This window comes from Pelodiscus sinensis, chromosome 4 (genome assembly GCF_049634645.1).
Source record: "Pelodiscus sinensis isolate JC-2024 chromosome 4, ASM4963464v1, whole genome shotgun sequence".
Lineage (NCBI taxonomy): Eukaryota > Metazoa > Chordata > Testudines > Trionychidae > Pelodiscus > Pelodiscus sinensis.
Genome location: NC_134714.1, coordinates 6,280,782 through 6,304,049, shown reverse-complemented (window position 1 = coordinate 6,304,049; position 23,268 = coordinate 6,280,782). Strand labels below are relative to the sequence as shown.

The following is a 23,268-nucleotide window of genomic DNA, read 5'->3' as shown; positions in this document are numbered from 1 at the left end:
TCCTTCCTTCCTTCCTCTCTGCCTCCCTCCCTCCCTCTCCGCACTCTTGCTGCAGCAAGGGCAGGGCAGGGAAATCTAAGGGGCCGGATGTGGCCTCCGGCTTGCCTGGGTCCAGCCCCTGAGACTTGGGACTCCTCTTCCAGCTCACTCCTGTGCTCGCTCTCCCACTCAGACCCCACACCCAAAGTCTGCTTCCCGGCAGCCCCCTCCCACACGCTGTACCCCTCACTTTTGGCCCCACAAAATCAGCTCTGGTGCAAGAAGGGTGTGGGGAGCGTCTGTCTCTTTCCCAGATGGGGGCCTTTTTTGTTGTTTTGTCTCTCACTTTTGTGCGGCCCCCAACTGATTTCTGTGGGTCAGCGTCCCCTGACCCAAAAAAGATTCCTAACCCCTTCCCACAGGGAAAAATTGCGTAGGGGGGTTATGGAATCTCCATCTCTGGAGATATTTAAGAGCTGGTAAGACAGACACCTGTCAGGGATGATCTACAGTCTAGACAGTGCTTGGTCCTGCCGTGAGGGCAGGGGACTAGACGTGATGACCTCTCGAGGTCCCTTCCAGTTCTATGATTCTATGATTAAATTCGACTTAGCTCCCAATTAAAAAAAAAACCGAACTAGCGTATCCACACGATGGGGAAGCCTCAAAATGAGTCCGAGGCAGGCTCCGTTAATGTGGATGCGCTACCTCAGCCTTAGAGCCCCAGGAAGCACTGAGGAGTAATTAGTTCGAATTACTCTGAGGAGTCGTTATTTCGAAATTGCGGCACCGGAGCATCCACATGACTGCTATTTAGAAATAACTATTTTGGAATTCGTGTTACTCCTGATAAAAAGCAGGAGAACAAATTATGAATTAAGTGGCCCATTATTCGAAATCACAGGCTCGGTAGTGTGGATGCTCAAATTCAACCTAAGGGGGCGTATTTTGAAATAAAGTCTTAGTTTAGAGCAGGTTCTACAGGGCTTAGACTCTCTCTCTCTCACACACACACACACACACACTATCATGGCCTTTCGTGGGCAAAACCCACTTTCGCATGTCAGTCAAAACCAAATCTTTCAAAACCAGCCATCCAGTTGTCTCGTACAATGATGTTTGGAAGTAAGGAGTGAAATCTCTAGAGGATCGTAACCATTAAAGAATGACTAACTCATACATCTCTTTTCTCTGGGTACTATTTCACACGTACATATTGTCAGAGGAGTAAGACGTATGGCAAAGTTGTTGACTCAAGTCCCACGACTTGAACTCGAGTCCAACTTAAGTCGCCTAGGTAACTTGACTTGGGTTCATTGTTTGTGACTTGAGACTCAACTTGAGACTTGCTAATTTTGTTAAATCGACTCAGTGAAAAAATTGTTTGAAAATGCCGATATTGATGGCTTGTACAAAAGTGACTTGACATTTTTTAAATTAAGACTTGAGACTCAACTTGGGACTTGACAATGATGACTTGAAGACAACACTGATGTATGGTCGTCCCCCCCCCCCCCCCCCCCCCCCGCAGCAGGCAATGGAGCGCAAGACAAAAAGCAAGTTCTTTTGTCTGATTGTTTAGTCTGATGTTAAAAGGACGTCTTCCTTCCTGCTAAGAGACATGAGGAAGCACGGAACTACGGGTTCTATGACTAAGCAGAGAAAATGCGACACAACCACAAATAAATGTAAGGGGACTGTTACCCCTTACAAAAACTCTGTGGGAGTTCTTGGTTTGCCATCTCGCAGTATCTGAAGGGGAAGAGTTCATTAGACTGACTGACCCCAGAGACAATGGAAAGCAGCCAACACTCCAGCTCAGCCTGATTGACAGGTTGGACAGGCCAGTGAGGAAGGGGAGAGGCCAGGCCCCGTCCTCCCTGTGAGCTGGGATTGTTCTGGCTCTGTCTCTGAACAAACAAGCTGTGTGCAGAAGAGGTCCTGCAAAGACAGAGAGCTGAAAAGAGCAGTGCAAGCTGTATGAAGAAGTCCTGCCAAAGGAACAGAGAGCTGAGACACTGCTAAGAGGAGCAAGCTGTGCTGAGGGGCAGTTTTTGCAGCAGCAGAGCCAGGCATACACAACTCAAGGAGAGCAGACCCTGTGTTGAGCAGCAGACTGGCAGGGCTCAGAGAGCAAAAAGGAACAGAGAAGCAACACAAGGAGCTGGAACTGGCCAAGCAGCACAGCCTGCAGCTGGATGTGGTGAGCACCTGGGACCAGCAAAGTGGGGGGAAAGGCTCTGGACTGGGAGAGGGGTCTGGCCACTTCGAGCTTGAGACTGTGTGGTCACTACCAGAGCTAGCGTGTCCAGCCTGTAGCTCCCCTGCAGCATATCCAGGGCCTCTAAGAAAGAGACTGTGGACTGTCCTTATACTGGGCAGGCTGCTGTGTTGATGTCCCTGTGCTACAGAGCAGAGCTGTGTGTTCTCATTTAGCCATTCTCATTTTTTTCTTATTCTTTTCTCTTTAATCCGTTGTTGTTTAATAAATTGTATTTGCTTTGAACCTTATGAAGTGATCACTGGGCCAAGAAGGCCTGCAGTGTAAAGAGAGCACCTCGGAGTGGGGACACCCTAACTCCTGCCCCTAGTGACTACAAGGTCAGGGATTAAGCCCCAGGAAGCCTGGGCCCAGCCTTGTTGGGGTTTCGAGGGCTCTGCTACTCAGGAGAGTGGAGGGGGAGCCCTCAGGATCAGGGAGCCGTGGGGTAAAGGAAGTGGGAGCGGGGACTCAGATCCTTTCGCTGGTTCATTTCACCGGGGTGTATAGAAGCCAGGAAAGTTCCCCACAATAGCGGGACCATTCCCCCGCTTACATAAAGTTAACTGAAAAATCCACAGCCCACGAATCCAGTGGAGCAGAAATGCAGCCTCTGAGCTACCCTAAGATTTCCTGCCAGGGAAACCATTAATCCGCTGACTCAAAACTAAATATTGCTTTGGAAAGCTTTTTACACCCAAGGTCTCTTGATTTTAAGGACCCACTTGTCAAACCGGGCTTCCATTTTTCACAGCACAATCAGCTGCCTCCACAACTTTGTGTCTGAATCAAATTAGCAGACCAAAAAAAGTACCAATTCATTATAGGTGCAAAATGGTGCCTCTAAAAATGCAAACTTCAGTCACTCGCTGGTAACACTTTGTTCTCAGACACCTGCCTAAAACTTTATCCCTTTATTATTTGTTAGCAGCTGCTAATACGTCCCCTTGTATGGCTAAAATCAGCAACATGCACAGGCATGAATAGCTAGTTTGTCGGTGTTAGATGTTACGTTCAGCCCTGCTATCTACATGTATTTTACTGAAAATATTTGGAAGGAGATATTCAGGAGAGAACAGAGCAGTCTGACAATGTGTATAAACAAAGCAATCGTTCACTTGCAACGGGGAAACGCTCAGATTCAACATCAAACACGAGCTTTTCATTTTCCAGCAAACCTTTTAGTTTTCCATCAAAATTTGGGTTGGTGGCAACTTTCAAGCCCGGGTGAGGGAGCAGGAAGCAGGAGATGTTGGTGAAACAGGAATGGATGTGCTTCCTCACATTCTGCAGTTCTTCATGTTGGTTTCCCGAGACCTAGGAGAGATCAGCTTGACGTTAGCGTGTTCACATTCTATGTGGGCAGCGTACAGGAGTGGCCCGAGGCGGGCTGTGGCAGCTGGCACCCCAGGTGGAAGGAGCAATCCGCACCCCCGCCTGCACGGCCATCAATGGTCATGATGTCATCATTGGGTGCCCCAGGCTGGCGGCGCCCTAGGCGACCGCCGAGTCTGCCTATGCTCACGGGCCGCCCCTGGCAGCGTATAGATCGCAGTGAGGCGTGGAGTAGATGCTGCAAGAGGGCTGCTTGTGGAAGGAAAGTGCAAGAGAGCAAGGAGTGGACTGAGAGGGAGTCCAATGCAGGGCCGGCCCACCATATTTTGGCACCTGAGGCAGGGAGCTCAAATGACGCCCCCCTCGCTTGGGCCAAAACTTTGCAAGGTCTCAATTCTGCAGCCTTCCTGTCCTACTCCTCTCATGACTGCTCTGCTCTCTACCCCAATAAAGGAGAACTAACAGCAGCAGACACAATTTTCTACACTCTGGGTCCTAGTGGTGCGCCCCCCCCCCCCCCCACACACACACACAGTCTGGCACCTGAAGCAACCGCCTCAGTTCTCCTCACGGTAAGGCCAGCCCTGGTTCTATGTATGCTTTACGAGGCCATAGAGAGGGCTTCCAGAAACCAAGAAACGTTTCTAGCTCCCTCTGACCACATGCCCTGGAGCGTGTTATTACTCCTAAAAGAGTGCATGCGTGCGTCTGACTGGAATACAAAGCCCGCTCAGGATTTCAGAGGAGCGGTTTTCTTGATTCCCCCTCCACAAGCCCTCTCGATTTATTTCCACTATGAAAGCATCTGTACATTTCCTGGCTACTTCTCAGGGAGCCTCTCCCATATAGTTTATTCCACAACTAACTATTAAAATGTACGTTGCCCAGAAATCTCTATGGTGGAACAAGCTAACTGCACTGTTCCGCATGCGTTTTAATGATTGCTCCTAAGAGCTATGGCGGGATATTGGTCTCCTCTTACCACCTGCGGCATCCCCCGTGTCGGCGGGGCCAGTGAGCTCACCCAACAATTTTCCATATGAACCACACCCCCTCCTCTTAGTGCAGCACCTGTTATGTGTCTACCCCGGAGCCTTTGATAAGGCATCTTCAAGGCCACCACCCAGTTATGTTGCAATGCAAGATATGGTGGGGTAGGGTTTGGGTCCTCCGTGAGATGGGGCCGTCAAAGTGAGCCCAATCCCTCACTTTCAAGAACACTGGCCAAAAAAGGTGTGGCCAGAAAATACAGCTCTCGGAGAAGAGTTGCTCTGGGTATGTGACACAGGGTGTCTCTACATACTATCTTCCTGACGCTCAGCTGAGGCCTCATTAGCCTGATAGCTGTCTGCTTTGTCTCCTGTTTATCACATCCTCCTGGAACGTACGTGCACAACCCTGTGCGGAAGCAGGGTCTCCAGACCAGCATAATCACTACTCATCCAGTGGTGCGTGGAGCGCAACGGCTTCCTTGGGTTGAAGGAGGATCGCCTACGCCATCCTTGAACCCCTGTTCACCAAGCCCGTCGCATCTGACCCATCCCACTCAGAACTAAGTCATGCACGTTCATGCCAACCAGGATCCAAACCTTCAGACGTTTTTCCAAAAATTTTGAGCCACCGTCAGATCCGTAGGAGAATTCGTAGGGGAAACTCCAGTCCCGAACAAGGAATATGAGAGACTAAAAAACATAAGCAGGAAACAGAAGGCTCATTAATGCTGCGCTGTGCAGGATGGGCCTGAGCCAGTGAAGTCCAGATGCTCTTTGACTTCACTGGACTTTGTATCAGGCCCGACACGGTTTTGTTTCATCACCCACAAGAAAAACGACAACTGAGCTAGGTGAATACTACCAAGATACATTTTACAGATGTTGGTTTGCACTAGGGATGTAAAGGGTTAACTGGTTAACCATTTACCTGGTGAGTGGTTAACCAATGACCTGGTTAGGTCCACCATGTCATGCCACGCAGGGGGGAGGGAGACTGGGTCCACCGTGCCAAACCACAGGGAGGCCCTCCAACCAGACCCGCCGCAATGTGGAGCCGTTCTAGCCCAACTGGGCTGGAGTGGCCCCCGCCAGCAGGATCCCGGTTTGCACAGATACATAAATACTTATAGCCAGTTCCACACCTACTTTCTGCTCCTTTTCCCCACAAAGATTCAAACCTTCACATTTCACTGGCAAAAAAGACAGCCAAGAAACCAATTTCAACGTCCCATGCAAAGAGGTCACGGCAGAAGTGCTCACAAGCTCATCCAATCGAGGAACAGAAGACAACACCATGTCACTTGTATCCCCAAACACTGCCTGAATTTTGAATATTCATCATCATGCCATAGAAAAACCCTTTAGAAAATACCCGCACAATTTCAAAAGTTACCGCTTCATCCAATTGGAAAACAAGCGCTAAATTCAAGGAAATTGTGAGACGGCTGCGGCTATTCAGTGAACAAAAGGAGGTGCCCTTTATTTTATAATTATTCACTGGGAATTGCTCAACTCCAGGGGCAACTTCTTTGGGGCCTGAATTTGGGATTATTTGGGGTGAATCGCTCCCCTGTGCAACACGTGCTTTTGGGACTCACAGGGACCCACAGTGGTGCACAAACCATTGTGCAGGGCTTCCACACAAGAGAGACACCCACTCTGTGATTAGCTGTTCCACAGCTGGAAACCCCCCTGCTCGAGATGTGCATTCAATACTGTATATTTCATGGCAGTTTGAGGCTCTAGACACTCAAGTAGGCACTTCCTTTTCTACTAAAATGTCATCGTTTGGATAGGACACATGCCAGGCACATATGCTGCAAAATAAAAAGGACATTAACCAAAGGGAACATGATCCCTAACTCCAGCCACGCTGAGTTTTATCCTATGGGAAATGTACAGCTTTGGTTTTTTTTTCTCCCAGCCTTCACTGGGCATCTTTCCAAGCCGACTTTTAAGGAGAAACATCTGTAGCATGAGAGGATCGATATGAAATCACAGGGTTTCGTAATCTTCATGCAGGCATGCAGTTTCGGTTCAAGAAATAAACAAAGGCTAGTGCGGTCAAGTTACCACCATCATGTCAAAAAATAAGTCTCAAGGCATGTCCTGCAGCCAAGCGCCGATTTACACAGCACGTACTGAAGCGACAGTCTGTGACTGGGGCCTGGAGAGGCAGGAAGTTGCGTGCAGAAGCCAAAAATGGCCTGCAGAAATGCCAGGTTTGCTCTCACACAGATGAGTAACCAGGTCAAGAATTGGAATTATGTTTATTGGAGATACAGAAAAATGGCTGCTGCTTAAAATAAAAATTACGCCGGGGGGAGGAGGCCGGCTCTTTCCCTCCTTAAAAACTCTCTCCATAAAGCACTGTTTGAGAGAAAGAAAGTGAGACATAAAATGGGCAGTTCCTGAAGAACACGAAAATCTCTTAAAAAATGTACATTTCAGGCCACCCCTTTCTCCAGTGGCATGTGGACACAGCAAGCAAAGGCATCGCTGTAGCATGGCTCGGTGCACCATGGCCAGCTTGAATCTAGCCAGCACAGGTAACAGCAGCGTAGCCATGGCAGCAGGGGCTAGCAACCAGAGTACATCCGGAGGGTCCCCAGTGGGTTTTTCCTCAGGTTGCTACCCAGTCCTACCATGTCCTCAGAGCTATTATTAGCAGCACTAGCTAAACGAATGGGCCTGCCTACCCAGACGGTGTTCCTGCGGCACGTTGCTATAACAAGACTCGTGTTTACTGGTTACACGTGCTCTGGACTCTCACTCCAATTCAGAAGCCATTTTGCAGCACCGTGGCCTCGGCGCTCCAGCCTTGGGCGCCCCTCGGTCCAGCCCAAGATGGACACCAAGAGTGGCTCTTTCCCAGAGGCAGTGAGGCAGGCATCGCCATGGAGACAGGTTCTCTCATCCTTGCCCATACGCAGAGATTCCTACATTTGAAGGCCAGACGGGACCACTATGAGCCACTCTGCCTTAGGGATGTAAACAGGCAACCGGTTAACTGGATACCCATTAAGCATCACTCTTACCAGGTGATGTTTACCAGTAACCAGTTAATTGGTGCCCAGTCCAGCCGGAGCAGCTCCCCCACTCATGGTGTTCTACAGGGCCAGGGACTTCTCAGGTCTGGGGGCCAGGGGCCAGCAGCTGGCAGCCCCACAGTTAACCACGTAACCGATAGAATTTTTAATCGGATACACGGTTAATATTTTTATACACTTTTTACATCCCTACTTTTTGTAGCCCCAGCCACAGAGCCTCCCCAGTGCCGTTAGAAAGACAATCTTAAAGTTTGGAGACTCTCCTAAATCTGGAGGTTAGGTTGTTCCAATAGGGTACGTCTACACTTGCTCCCTAGTTTGAACTAGGAATGCAAATGTAGGTGACCAAAATTGCTAATGAAGCGGGGATTTAAATATCCCGTGCTTCATTAACATGATCTCGCTGGTCCGTTTCTCTGAATGCCAGCTGTTTCGAAAGTGAAAGTGCGTGCTGGGATGCGTCAGTTCGAACCAAACCCTTTGGTTCAAATTAACATTACTCCTCATTTTTTGAGGAGTAACGTTAATTCGAATCAAGGGGTTTGGTTCGAACTAACATGTCCCAGCGCACGCTTCCTGGTTCGAATCAGCTGTTGAGCGGAGTAACGCACCAGCAAGATCATGCTAATGAAGCACGGGATATTTAAATTCCCGCTTTATTACCAATTTTGGTTGCCTACATTTGCATCTCTAGTTCGAACTAGGGAGCAAGTGTAGACGCACCCATAGTTAATTTACCCTCAGTATGAAAGATAAACAAACATTGCATCTTATTTTAGCCTGAATTTGTCCTAGTATCCGAAATCTCTTCCCATGTAGGTACTTGTCGATCACGATCAACTCACGATCTTCTCTTGGGCAAACTAAAAAGGTGCCGCTTGGGAAGCCTCCTACTGTAGAGCAGGATTTCCGGACTTTCAGCATTGTTGTAGATCTTTCCAATATTTCAATATCCTTTGTGAAGTGTGAACGCTGCAACTTGCTGGACATTGTCTCCAGAAATAGCCCCACTAATGCCATATTCAGAGGCAATACCAGCAGCTCCTCTTCCAGCTTCATGCTCTCCTGCTTACACACCCCAGCATGGTGTTGGTCTTCTTAGATAAAGCATCGCACAGGGAGCGCATGTGCCGTTCATTAACTCCCATTACCCTGAAATCTTTGAAGGATGCTGTTTCCCACCCTGAGTTACCAATTTATTTGTTCCTAGATGCACGACCTGGAATTTGGCTACATTCAAACATGGGTTGTTCAAAAGGAGCCCACCCTACCAAGCGATCCTGGTCGAGCTGTGTAGCTGCCCTATCCCCATCCTTGGACGCTTTACAAATGGTCCTTAACAAAGATGCTAACTACCTTACCCATTACAAAAGTAGCTTCCCCAATTATCACCCCTAATATCATTACCTCACAGACACTAACCTCCCCCCAAACCCCTCCTCTGCTCTAAAATCTGATTTGTCAGTTTTACATGTGTTCACTTTTTTGATTGTATCCCTTTGGTATATATGGTCATGCCAACTTTCTTCCACAATCTGAGGAAGTGGGTCTGGCCCACGAAAGCTCATCTCCTAATAAACCATCTTGTTAGTCTTTAAAATGCTGCATAGTCCTGTCTTTTGTTTCAGCAAGACCAGACTAACACGGCTACATCTCTATTACTATCCCCATCCTTGTTCATCTCTCCCCACCAATGTGTGTGTCATCTGCACATTTTACCAGTGGTGAATTTCTATTTTCTTCTAGCTCACGGATGAAGATTTTGAAGACAGGCTCGCCAATGGAGGGGGGAGGGGGCAAAAGAGGTAACTGCCCCAGGGCCTGTTGATTCAGAGGAGTCCTGTGCTCTGGCCACCACTGCCACAGCAGCAGCACCTGGAGCTCCAAACCCTTTAAATCTCCGCCGGAGTGCCTCACCGTGCACTCCGGAAGGCTCTTAGGGCTGCAGGGGAGGCAGGGGCGCAGCACGGTGTGCTCCAGGCAGCGCTGAGGTGGGGCACCGTGGTCTGGGCAGTGCTGTCAGCCCTGCCCGTCACCTGAGGTCCTACCCCTTCCGGAAGCAGAGAGCTAGGCCCCCCCACACCTTGCCCAGGGGCCCGGCGTGGCTGTCCGCTCTTCTGATTGACTAGCACTGGGACAAGAACACTTCCCTGCTGGTCCCACTAGAAACATCCCATAGGATGAACTTCCCGATTTGCAGTTACTTGAGAACGGCACGCGTGGCTAAGTGCCTGACAGAAGCCTGAGTATATTATGTCAACATAGAGGTACCCTTAGGTGGGCGCCTGTACCCTGCCCTATGCCCGAGTGCTGTCCCCCACCCCTTATGCAACAAAAATCTGCTCCCACCCCCTGCCCGGCTTTCCAGCCACACAAGCGAGTACCTGACGGGCTCACAAGGGGTGCGGGAATGCGGTTGGTTTTGGCTAAGGAGAGATGAGGAGACTGCAGATTTAAGGGACTGCTAAGCGACCGCCTCATTAGTAGCATCTGCTGAAGCTGCCTGACAGATCAGCATCTCCATCCCAGCATCACCTGCTTTTTAGTTATCCATTCATGTTTGCATCCCATCGGGATGGGCCTGTAACTGCCCGTAATTCCACCCCTCGGGCGCCGACAGCCTCTGTGGGCCCCTGGGCAAGATGGGAGGGGGCAGGACAGAAGGGGCGGGGTGGGGAGCAGCCAATCCGGAGCGTCACACCAGTCCCTCCTGCCCTCCCAGCCCTTAGAGCCGTCGGGAGCATACGGTGCGGCACTCCGGCAGCGATGTAAAGGGCTCTTGCCACCAGCACTGTCACGTTAGCATCCGGGAGCCCCCGGCCCTTTCGAATCGCTGGGCCCTGAGCCAACGGCCTCTCCCCCACCCCCATCAGCATGTCTGCTCCCTCTGTACAATTCACTCCACGGGTCCGTGACAGTAGCTAGAGGCACATCCTGCGCCTGTCTCCACTTGAAGAGCCTGCTTTGTCCTGCGGGAAAAGGAAGGACGAAAATCCCATTTCTGGCCTGAAAACAGAATCTCCTTTCAACGGATCCTTTCCTCTCTGGCACTGGGAAGACTGGGGATGGAATGAGGCCCCCGGTTCCACGGAGCCGCAGAAATCCCGCTGGAACCCAGAGACAAGGGGGAAGCGGGCTGTATTCCCCAGCTGGTCGGCCGGCTGATCCTGCCCACCTGCTCTGCGCTGCTGCCACCGAGATCCCACCCGATCCGTCAGTCCTGCAGCCTGATCCCAACGCCCAAGGGGAAGCATTGTCTGTGACCGGAAGGGGTGGGGCTGGGGACTAGTCACCCCCCCCAGACTTGTCCAGGGCTGGAGGCTCTGGATTAAAAAACACAGCAAAGGGCTACCGGCCCCGCCACTCCTGCATTGCCCGGCAGCTGCCTGGGTTGCTGTGGCTATTTAAGGACTTGCAGCTCCAGCTTCTACCGGGGTAGTGCCACGACCGAGAACTGGGATCCATTTAAATAGGATCCTGCTGCCTGAGCCACCTGCTGGAAATTCAGTGGCACGAGCAGCAGGGTATAGCAAGACGCCAGATGAAGCATTAGGCAGGCCGGCTCCAGCTCCCAGGCCACATCTTGCCCAGCCCTGGCTCACACCCTAGAAACAGGGCCCCGCTGTGAGTTAAGTGGGGCGTGGAGGTGAATTCCACCCATGGCGCCTTTTGCAGTTTAGTGCCAAGACTCACGGGCCAACAGGCGATGCACGATGCCCGGGCCAACAGGCGATGCACGATGCCCGGGCCAACAGGCGATGCGCGGCGCCCGGGCCAACAGGCGATGCGCGGCGCCCGGGCCAACAGGCGATGCACGGCGCCCGGGCCAACAGGCGATGCATGGCGCCCGGGCCAACAGGCGATGCATGGCGCCCGGGCCAACAGGCGATGCATGGCGCCCGGGCCAACAGGTGATGCGCGACGCCCAGGCCAACAGGCGATGCGCGACGCCCGGACCACCAGACTGACGGTGGTGACCAGAGGTCTGCAGGTCAGGGAGATCGAAATGGGGAAAGCAGCAGAGAGGTTCTGGATTTCACGGGAGAGCAGGGGGAACAAGACACCGTTTCTTTGTGTCTCTGCTCAGTCAGTCCTCCCGGCCCTGTGATGAATTCGGGTTTCCTCGCTCCCCGCATCACAAACAGCACTGACACCTGCTGGTGAGGCCAAAAGGTTCCCACCGAATCCCAGTCTGCTAGAGAGTCACCTCCGTGGTGAACGCCGCGTTACTCACTTGGAAAGGTTTGAGGAAGGTTTCCTCCATGGCCAGCCGGCCGTATTCCGTAAAGAGCTAAGACAAGGAGCAAAACAAGAGAACGTTTAGCTTTGGAGGCTGTTGTGCAGCGCAGCGGGGCTGGCTTCATGCAAAGGCTAGTGCATGGGTTCCCAAACTGGGGGGCGTGAAGAAATTCCAGGGGGGGGCGCGAGGCAACCCAGCCGCCCCATCAATACCCCCCCACCCCTCCAGTTGTGCTGCTATTTTTGGGTTTTGGCCCCAATCAGTTCCTTTTTTGCTCAACACGTTTTGCTGCTATGGGGGGGTAGGGGGTGAATGTTTCTCAAAAATCAAAAAGGGGGCGTGATGCCGAAGTTTGGAAACCACTGGGCTAGCGTCACTATAGTGAGCAGGGGTGGCCGCTCACTGGCCCCAAGGGTGAAGCACCCCTCTCCGAGCACCAGGGCTGTGCCAGGTCCTGCCCCTTTAACTCCACGGAGGCCAAGGGTATAAAAGCCCAGCCCAGGAGCTCAGTTGGGGCCCAGCCACTGGCGGAAGCAGAGATCTGCCCTGAGCTCCCGAGCCAGGAGGGCCCTGAGGACCTGGCATAGTAGAGGAGTGGCCTGTGCCACCGGGCCCATGCTCCGAAGAGGAGACTGTCTTTACCCTACCCCAGGGTGCAGGCTACTAGGACCCCGAGAACCAACATACCAGGTGACAGTCTCCCCCTTCCCGCTCACGCCCTGGGAACCGTGTCTGTGTGGCAGCCCCGCCCTGACCCAGGGCCTGGGCTGCACTGACTCTGGAACTTCATTTGCCTTACTGACTGCCCGGCCCTCAGGCCTGGGGGTTGAGAGGAGCCGCTGGACCGTTACTTATAGGTCTGAGCACTGGCCAGGGGCCCAGGACTAAGCCAGCCTGCTTTCAGTCACTAATTGGTTTCTAGTTTTGGTGCTAACAGTCCCGTTTACACTGCTTCAGCGACGGTCTCCTCGGCTGTGCATTTCCCTCTCACGGCGTAGAGGTGTTTTAATACCGGCTGTGCTCTATCTTGACACGCATGAACTCAGCACAGAAATCTTAGTTGCCTAATAAGTCGGGGTGGGGGAGTTAATGTATCAATGGACGGAGTCATTGCTGGCTCCAGACTTACACCGACTAAAGACTGCGGGGTTAGCTCCTAACATCTCAAGCAGGCTTAGGGCTGGACTTTTTCAGCAGATCAGCTAAATTTGGAGGTTCTCCAACCTCTGGGCTGTTTCTTCTAAATGGAGGCAAAATTGGCTACCTCTCAAGTCCCCAAAAAGGGATCCAAATGCTAAAAACCCAACAGAAAAGTCATGTCACACCAGATACATAAAATGGGGGGGTTGGAGGAGGGGTATATTAAATAAAAAAAAAAACACCCACAGCAGATATTTATCCTGAAAACTGGGCTGGCCACAACAATGCAGAAACCACAGCAACAAAAATGATTAGGGGTATGGAATGGCTGCCATGTGAGAAGAAATGAATAAGACGGGGACTTTTCAGCTTAGAAAAAAAAAGACTAAGGAGGGATATGAGAGGTCTATAAAATCTTGACTGATATGGAGAAAGTAAATAAGGAAAAGTTATTTACTTGTTCCCATAACACAAGAGTTATGGAGTTTCACCAAATGAAATTAATAGGTAGCAGGTTTAAAACAAACAAAAGGAAGTTTTTCTTCATGCAGCACAGTCAACCTGTGGAACTCCTTGCTAGAAGATGTGGTGAAGACCAGGACTTTAACAGAGTTCAGAAAAGAGCTAGATAAATTCATGGAGGTTAGGTCTATCAATGGCTATTGGCCAGGATGGGTAGGAATGGTGTCTCTAGCCTTTGTTTGTCAGAGACTGGAAATGGGTGACAGGAGAGGGATTGCTTGATGATTTCCTGTTCTGTTCACTCCCTCTGGGGTATCTGCCATTGGCCACTGTCAGCAGACAGGCTACCGGGCTGGAAGGACCCTTGGTCTGACCCAATGTGGCCGTTCTTACGTTATCGCATGAAAAACTGGAGATGTTCCAGGGGGATTTTTGCTTTTCTTTCCTTTCACCCTCAATAAGGAAATCCAGGCTACTCAAAGATTTCCCCGGAGAACGGATGGGGAGGCCGTTCTGACCACATTCCATCCATTACATGCCCATGGACAACCAGGGCCATATGCCCAAAGTTTAACCAACCCAGCAGCATTTGTGACACAAATAGGGATCCCACTTTCAGAAGTTATAAACCAGAATCCGTCTTCCTCTTTAAGCTTTTTTAATGACCAGAATCTGCCACCCAGTGCCGTGTGAGCAGTCCAATTAATCTTCCACTCGTTAGGGGCTAGACTGTGGAGGCGGTAAGCTCCCACGCCCGGAGGAAGCCCCATTGTCTGTCCTAGAGCTACGCAGAGGAGCTTCTACGATCTGCTCCTACCATACTTTCCTGGATAATCTTTGTCTTCCTCGCAGTGCACTGACCTGACCAGTGCTAATTGCTTTCAGATCCAATGGAAGGGCAGCATAAAACCCTAAAGGCCTATTGCTAACAGTGAACTGATGAATATTTAAATAACAGACGTCCATAATTCCCTCAGACCAAGAGATTTGCACCCAACACAGCTGGTTGCTAGAATTGTACTTGGCGAGCTAGTAAGTCCCTGTGAGATGAGCAGGATTTTAGCTAGGTCTGGGAGGACTTGGGTGCGCTCCAGTGCCCCCTGAAACCAGGGCTGGTTTCACACCGCTCCCTCTGCTCTTTTGCAGTCTTGTTTTATCTTCTGGCTTTTCACTCCAGGCCGGAGCCCTCACCCCGGTTTGCACTCCACACGCAGCGCCCGACAAGATGTCCAAAAGGGGTTAGGTCCAAAATCTCGGCCTCCAGGTTGACTCCAGCTCAGCAAGGCCTGTTCCCATGGAGACAGCGGGAGTTCTGCCATTGACTTCTATGCTAGACGGAGCCGGTTCACTGGCGATGGGCCTCAATAGCGCACAGGAACCTGGTCCCACCCTCTTTGTGACTCATTCACTGCAGAGCAACAGCTGCTCTTCCAGAGGAGAGCCCTCTGGCACGCTGCACTGAAATACCGCTAGTCCAGGGGAGCAGGCCAAAATGAGGAGGTTTTTTAAAAGAGCCCCACCAACGCAATCATGATCGATTAATCTCCCCCCGCCCTCCCCGAGGGCACCAGGAGGTTACCTGTAAGTGCTGGAGGTCATCTTCCTGGACGTTCTGCGACAAGTTGTACACCTGCGTTGAAAAGGAAACGTTGAGCGAGAGACTTAAAACGTGCTGCCCTTCCTGTCCAGCACAGGCAATGGCCTTTCGACGAGCGGCCTTACGTCTCCAAGCCAGCGTGGCGTTCTGTGTGTGACAGGAGGGACCCGCGCCGAGGCCTGACAGGGGCTGTAAACAGTGTCTGGCCCTCTGTTTGACACATACACTCTACCACATCTTTCTCACCCCATCCCGCACCCCCCATACTGCTCTGGGCAATGAACCAGGAGGCTGCCATAGGCTGGGGCCCCGTGAGGTGTGGGCCAGGCAAGTCTGTGGGTCGCTTCCTATTACTTGGGGCCAAAGCTCCCTAAAAAAGGGGGGACCCACCAGCACCTGAACTGTGGCCCTACCCCCTCTGCACTGCCCTTAACCCCCTGCCCTCATGCCCACCCCTTCTCCCTGAGCCCCCTGCCCTCACGCCACCCTTCCCCCAAAACCCCCTTTTTGCACCATGTCCTCCCCCAAGACTCTGCTCCCCACTCGCTCCTCTCTGCCCCTCCCCCATCGTTGGCCCTTATGGCCAGTAAAAAGTGATGGGACCCAGACCCCCGCCCTGCCCGTTCCAATGCCCGTCTTGGGGTCTCGAGCTTGGCAGACTCTTGGCTAACACTGTCGCCCTGCCTCTGACTGGCCCCCTGGGCCGTGCACGTCTGCATGGCAGCCTGTGCTAGATGTGTTACGATACGACAAAGGCTTATGACCACTGCCCCAAACCAAACCAAACCGTGAGTCGACCCCCTCTCGTTGGCTGTCTCCCTACACATGCCTCGTCCTTGGAAGACGCGAAACACGGGGACACGGGGAGGGAAACGCAATCCCCCAGTGGCCTCTGATCCCCCGATGGCTCCAGGTTATGGAGAAAACATGACTAACTGGGCTTCATTAATTCCAGCCCAAAGATGGGGGGGGCCCCTCATTTTCAGAGGAACTTTTTAAAACCATTTCCTATAGCCATGGATTTGTTGAGCAAGCCAACCACCAGTAGAGGCCCCCACCCAGTGCCCACAAACGCCTCCCGCTGGCTTCTCTGGGTGTTGGACTGGCCCCTCGTGAATGGAGATGTGCCGTTCCCAGCCAGCCGCGCAGGAGAGCAGCAGTACTCTGCAGGGGACTGGGACTTGGCTGGGTGGAGCTTACGTGACTATCTGTAGCAGTCCTTGCCCGTGGGCCTGGCCCTGCAGCGCACTGAATGCCTCCTCCTCCCTGGAGAGCCCGGGGCACCCGGCAGACTCAGCCAAGTCCAGTGGGGACTGGAGCACATCTCAGCCAGCCCATCCTTGGGGACACGCCCTCCGTCCAGGTGCCAGCGAGGTGCCGACTTGCATTCTGGCCCATAGATTGCCAGGCGCACTGGGCGCTCCCGGGATGAGCAGGGCTCTAGACAGGGGCATGTGCAGGAATTTGTTTTGTCCCCTTTTGGAGGGGCACGTTCTCTGCCCCTGCTGAGACCCGGCACCGGGAGAGCTACCGTTCCCCCCTCACTGTCACTGCTGCAGTCCTGGGGAGGGAGGAGCCGTCAACTCCCATCACAGCCCAGGGCTGGAAGAGTTCTGTGCCCCCAACAATTACTGGGAGGGATGCCCCTCCTTGCCCCTCCTTGCGTATGCCCCGGCTATAGACAATCCACGAGAATATTGCTGGTATCCAGAAGAGGGTTCCCAGAGCTGCAGTACAGACCAGTGCCAGCCCAGGCAGCCTCAGCGAAGAGACACCTTTTAGATCAGTGCTTCCCAACCTTTTTCCCATGGAGGAACCCCTAAAATAATTTTTCATATCCTTATGAAAATGTTTGCTTGGCCAGAAAAAGTTGACAGCGGGAAGTGCAATTCAATTACTGCTAAATTATTGTCAAGAAAATGTATTTGTAAAGGCCTGTTATATATATGTCAGCTTACATTGTAAGAAAAAAATTATTTATTCCACGATTTCTCGTGGAACCCCTACGATGATCGGTGGAAAACCCCAGGGCTCTGTGGAACCGTGGTTGGGAAACGCTGCTCTAGATTTTCCTCACTTTTCCCTCCAGTCATGTCCCCATGACTCTGCTCCCCCAGAAGGCCATGGCTGGCAGAGTTAAGCCAATGCGCAGCCTCCTCTCTGTACTACCTGGATCGAGCTGATCATCGTGCTCAGGGCAAACACAGTGGCTGAATCCCGCAGAGTCGACTGGCTGTCAAAGGTCCCCTGCGTGTCCATCAGCAGCACGGCCACCTGCGGAGCAAAGAGGTGGGGATTGGCACTCAGCGCTCCATGGGGCTAGTGTAACCCACCCCCCTAGTGGGGTCACGGTCCCATGCCGTGGCACTTAGACCACGTACAGCGAGCGATAAGAACAAGGGAGCTCTGCAGCCTGAGATGAGAGCCAGCTGGCTTTTAACTCAAGCTGGAGAGGCTCCTACATGGAGGTCCCAGGTGCAAGTCTGCCCGGTGGCAATTACACTAGTCCATCCAATCGCTCTCCAATGCCAAGCAGGGGCAGAGCAAACCAAAACGTGAGTCGACCCCATCTCGTTGGCTGTGTCCCTACACACGCCTCATCCTTGGAACATGGTGACACGGGGAGGGAAACACAATCCGCCAGCGGCCTCTGATCCCCCGATGGCTCCAGGTTATGGAGAAAACGTGACCAATTAGGCATCATTAATTCCAGCCCAAAGATGGGGGGGACCTTCATTTTCAGAGGAACTTTTTAAAACCATTTCTGCCGCTCTACTCTGCACTAGTTAGGCCTCAGCTGGAGTACTGTGTCCAGTTCTGGGCACCACATTTCAAGAAAGATGTGGAGAAATTGGAAAGGGTACAGAGAAGAGCGACAAGAATGATTAAAGGTCTAGAGAACATGACCTATGAAGCCAGGCTTCATGAACTGGGCTTGTTTAGTTTGGAAAAAAGAAGATTAAGGGGGGGACATGATAGCGGTTTTCAAATATCTAAAAGGGTGTCACAAGGAGGAAGGAGAAAATTTGTTCCTCTTGGTTTCTGAGGACCCGACAAGGAGTAATGGGCTTAAAGTGCAGCAGGGGAGGTTTAGATTGGACATTAGGAAAAAATTCCTAACTGTCAGGGTGGTCAAATATTGGAATAAATTGCCAAGGGAGGTGGTGGAATCTCCCTCTCTGGAGATATTTAAGAACAGGTTAGATAGACATTTGTCAGGGATGGTGTAGACGGAGCTTGGTCCTGCCTTGAGGGCGGGGGGCTGGACTCGATGACCTCTCGAGGTCCCTTCCAGTCCTATGATTCTATGATTCTATGATTTCCTGGAGCCATGGATTTGTTGAGCAAGCCAACCACCAGTAGAGGCCCCCATCCAGTGCCCACAAACGCTGGCTTCTCTGGGTGTTGGAGAGCAGCAGTACTCTGCAAGGATACCAGATACCCTGGAGGGAATGGACAGAACAGGGAATCATCATGAGCCCTCCCCTGTCGCCTAGAGACTAGACAGAGACTAGAGACACCATTCCTACCCATCCTGGCTAACAGCCACTGGCAGTCCTCTCCTCCACCAATGTATCTAGTTCTTGTCCAAACCCTGTTATAGTCTTGGCCTTCACAACATCTTCTAGCAAGGAGTTCCACAGGTTGACTGTGTTATGTGAAAAAAATACTTCCTTTTGTTTTAAACCTGCTGCTTATTAATTTCATTTGGTGACCCCTAGTTCTTGTTATTTACTCCTCCTCATAACACACTTCCTTATTTACTTTCTCCACAACAGTCAGTTTATATACCTCTATCATGCTGCCCCTTAGTCATCTCTTTTCGAAGTCGGAAAGTTCCAATCTTATGAATGTCTCCTCATAAGGAAGCCATTCCAAACTCCTAATAATTTCTTTAGCTCTTTTCTGAATTTCCAAAATTCCTTTTTTGAGATGAGGTGACCGCATCTATATGCATTATTCAAGATGTGGGCGTGCCATGGATTGACATAAAGGATAATTTACATAATTGGATATTTTCTGTCTAATCATCCATCTCTTTTTGAACAACTCCCACGTTCAGTTAGCTTTTTCGGTCAGCCTAGGGGGCTCCTGAACACAGGAGAGAGATAGCGCATAACAGAAATCGTTCTCGTTCTGTGGATAGAGCCTTAGTGTCGCAATGGGTTTTTCGCCTTCCCCTGTAGCATGGGGCATGGGTCACTTGCTGGAGGATTCTCTGCATCTTGGGGTCTTTAAACCATCATTTGAGGACTTCAATATCTGAGATATAGGAGAGAGGGTTATACCAGGAGTGGGTGGGTGAGATTCTGTGGCCTGCACTGTGCAGGGGGGTCAGACTAGATGATCATAATGGTCCCTTCTGACCTTAAAGTCTATGAGTCTATTAGAAATAGCTGAGATCTAAGGAACATGGCGTGAAAGACCATCTAAAGGGATGCTTATCTAGGAAAAAGCAGAGCAGCGGTGTTAGAGCTCGGGGCGGGCGAACCCAACGGCAGCCCCCAAACAAAGGGATGTGCTGGCACCGGACACCCACGCACCTTTTTACCGTCCGGTTTGTCCACCAGAAAGACCTCGCTCCATATCTGAATGCCAGTCGTCTCCCGCTCAGAGCCGCCTCGCCAGGAGAAGCCCGTCAGCGGTTCGTTGTAATCGCCGACCCAGTCAATGGAGTCCTGCGAGGAGGGAGGGAAGAGATTACCTCAGGGCTCTTCCCTCCGCTGTGTTGCCTCCATCCCAGGGTTACTCGCACCGGAGGTTTTCTACCAGGCGGCAACAACTCCCCGGCCTCCCCATTCAGTTCTTTGGATCGGCGGGGCCTGAAGAGGCACCTGAAGGATGGGCCCAAATCCACAACCCCTCCCAAATCACTGTGACAAAGCGGACTGCAGGCTTGCTGCTGACCCACGCCACTCCCAGTCGGAACCCAGACTGGACAGAGCCCCGTTCCGAAATCACAGACGCCGACCAATCTTCCGCTAATCTTTTCCATCCACGTGCAGATTTTTTTCCCATCCGTGTGCAGAATGAATTTTGTGCTGTGCACTGAGGCACATGCTGATGTGCACCACTAACAGAAACAAAACTTAGCGGTGGGCGCTCTGCTAATCAGCAGAGCAGCACTGGAATCTCTCCTAAGCAGCCGCACAAGCACACGGCTTACAGGGGACGCTGGCCCCAACCCTGGAGCTCATAGAGACTCTCCAGCTGCTGGCTGGTACTGACCCTGCACCCTTGAGCAATATTGATTCTGTCCAGCAGAAGGAAGCGGAACCCTTCCACCTCAGCAAGGCTCCCACACGACTTAGGAACGCTAAGGGCCGGACTCTCCACACCGCCCCATTGGAGGCCAGCACCTGGGGCTGTAGGAGCCAGTGAGGGGTCCTCGCTCAAGCACCAGCCGGCCACAATGGAACTTAGAGCAGATGAGGTGCTGCTTTCACTTACACCATTTAAGGTTGCCAGATGGTTTAACCAAAAATACCGAACACCCCCCCTCCTTCCCCCCAAAAAAAACACTGGGGAAAAATTTCTGTTGAGAAAAAAAAAGGGGAGACCAAAGCTGTTGAGCAAAAAAATAAAATAAAATAAAATAAAATAAAGCATGGCCCCTTTAAGAAAAGCCTTTGAAGCTTTTTGCCGGCAGCCATCTTGTTTTCCTGATTGAGCCAGAAGGCAGCTTCCCTGTGCAACCAGGTAAGAGGTGTGTCCGGAGGGTTTGGGGGCGGGACAGGGGGCTGGGCCCAGTTGCTGAGCATGTTTAGGGTTGCCAAGTGTCCGGTATTTTTGCCTCCTGTCAAGGAAAAAAAATCAGAAAATATCAGACGGTTTAGGTGTCCGGTATTTTCTGAATTTTTTTTACCGGACAGGAGGCAAAAATATCGGACTGTCCGGGTCAATACCAGACACCTGGAAACCCTAACACCATTCCTCCTGGGGCTCAGGCTGAGGGCCATGCACTCCCCCTACCCGCAGCCTCCTGCCGCAGACACACCTACCTCCCCTTCCAACAAGCTGTCTCCCTCTGCTCCCCGAAGACTCGCCCTACCAGAGCAAGGGCATGGAGAAAGTGGAAGCTGCACAGGAATGGGCAGCCTGGAGGTCCCTGGGCTGCTCCGGGGGGCAGAGGCCAATGTACCGCAATGTGCTCTGCTCACAACAACATAACACAACTTGAGGCCCTAGCGCAGGGCTGGGCAAGATGCGGTCTATAGGCCAGATCCGACTCACCTAGCACTTGGATCCGGCCTGCAGACGGCATCTGGCTGCTTTCTATTGATATCCTGCGGCTTGCGCCACCAAATTCCCTGGCAGTGGCGCAGGCAGCAGGATCCTGTTTAAATGGCTCCTGGTTGCGGTGCTACATTGGCAGGGGCCGGAGCCGTGAGCCCTTTAAATAGCCACCACAACCCTGGGCGGCTGCCGGGCAACGCCGTAGCAATGGGGCCGGGAGCCGCGAACCATTGGCTGTGTTATTCATTCAAAGCCTCCTGCCCCAAACAACTCTGGAGAGAGGCTAGTCCCCAGCCCCGCCCCTTCCACCCCAGGCCACGCCCCTTCTGGGGGTGGAGCCATCCCATGACCATGTACCACAATTCAGTAAGTGGTCCCCCGGGGAAAATGATTGCCCATCCCTGCTCTAGTGGGTGCATCAAAGGAACCCACGCCATGGTTACAGCGCCTCAGGGAGCATGCACCGGGACTGCACCCGCCCTTCAGTTAGTGAGGGGCACTAGCCTTCCCGAAAAACGCCTTATCGGCTGGGAGCTCAGAGCACCATGGAGCTCAGATCTGGACACAGACCTGGATCCAAACTCCCACAGTGACAGGGGGAATTCAAACCCCAGTGGGGGGCCCAGTAGAGAGAGGGGCCCAAGCACCCCCAAAGAGAATCACAGAATCCTAGAGCACTAGAACTGGAAGGGTCATCGAGTCCAGTCCCTGCCCTCACGGATCCTCAAGCCCCTCTTCTGTTTTCACGGGAGGGAGGTCTCATACTAGAGCCATGAAACCCCTGTGCAGCACGGCACCCCCAGGTCCCAGGATGGCACCCTAGGGAGTTAGTTCCATCGGGACTGTGCTCGTACCTTGTCGTACATGTATCTCAGCATGAAGTCCATCAGGAACGATTTTCCTTTCCGGAAAGCACCAGCCACGGACACAGCCACGACCTCTTTGTCCCTCACGGCCTCCGTGAGCAGAATGCGGTTCAGTGCGGCCTCGTCCAGCTCGAAGGAATGGTCGTCTTTCACAATCAGCACCTGGACCGGCCCCGCCTTCTTCGCAGCCTGCTCCTCTTCGGCGCTCCACTCGTAATTCTTTTCGGAAAAGCCACCTGGGGACAACAAACAAACAGACCCCCCCCAGGCTGGGACTGGCGTGCTCAGAAATGGAACCGTGTTTCGTCTGCTGTAGGTGATGCCCAGAGGGGACCAATCTGCCTTTCGCAGGCTTGCCAGATATGGAGATGCAACCCTGAAATCCGCTCCACTGCAGCGAGGAACGCCGCTGCTCGGACGGGACGCAAATTCCGACAAAAGGGGACGCGGGTTATCACTGTCGATTTTGGTCTCCCCCTTCTCAGATCCTGGGCAGTCCCATTTCGGCCTCTGAAACAGCAGGACTTAACCGGCGCATGGGTAGAGAGAAAGGTGTTTTTCATCTTTACTACCGAGGTGTGAGCAGCATCCTCCCTTGCAACATGGCACCGTCCTTCGGGGGTTAACCCCCCGCGGGAGAGAGGGACACCGGGGGAGGCCAATCGTGCGGCGATGGAGACTCTCCTCAGCAGATGCCCCCACCCCGCATTTCTGGGCATGCTCGATAAAAGGCAGACACACCACCCCCCGGCTCTCCTAGTCAACGGCATTAAGATAACAGACGCGTTTAACGGTTGGCTCAGGGCGCTTTGCACACGCCCAGCCGTCCAGAGGAAGGAAGCAGTCTCAGGACAGCCATCCGCACAGAACACGGGCATTGGGACCTGGGACTGGCCACTTCTCCTTCACCATCTACCGGGGGCTCATCACCGAAGGACATGGGGGGTGACTGTCCACAGCCCTCCGCTCACCTAGGGCCACGTACGTTCTCTTGGGATGGACTTTGGGAGCCAAAGGCTCTTCCACTCCCCCGAGAGGTTCTCAGTTACGGTTGGATGGGCTGCTCTACTGCCCCAAGAATGTTAAACATGGCAGCGGAAAGTTAGGCTC

General features: G+C 52.4%; 1 protein-coding gene across 3 annotated transcripts in view; it reads right to left on the bottom strand.

The window, feature by feature from the left end:
• Window positions 1-23,268, bottom strand: part of ATL1 (atlastin GTPase 1) — a 64,462-nt gene that overhangs the window by 19,328 nt on the left and 21,866 nt on the right. For all 3 annotated transcript variants that reach the window (XM_075926178.1, XM_075926176.1, XM_075926177.1), the window contains exons 2-8: window positions 22,147-22,394; window positions 19,600-19,734; window positions 17,225-17,329; window positions 15,038-15,088; window positions 11,851-11,907; window positions 5,164-5,256; window positions 3,418-3,556 (exon numbers count right to left, since the gene is read on the bottom strand). In XM_075926178.1, coding sequence (XP_075782293.1) covers window positions 3,418-3,556; window positions 5,164-5,256; window positions 11,851-11,907; window positions 15,038-15,088; window positions 17,225-17,329; window positions 19,600-19,734; window positions 22,147-22,394 — 828 coding nt within the window. The remainder of the gene's footprint in view (window positions 1-3,417; window positions 3,557-5,163; window positions 5,257-11,850; window positions 11,908-15,037; window positions 15,089-17,224; window positions 17,330-19,599; window positions 19,735-22,146; window positions 22,395-23,268) is intronic.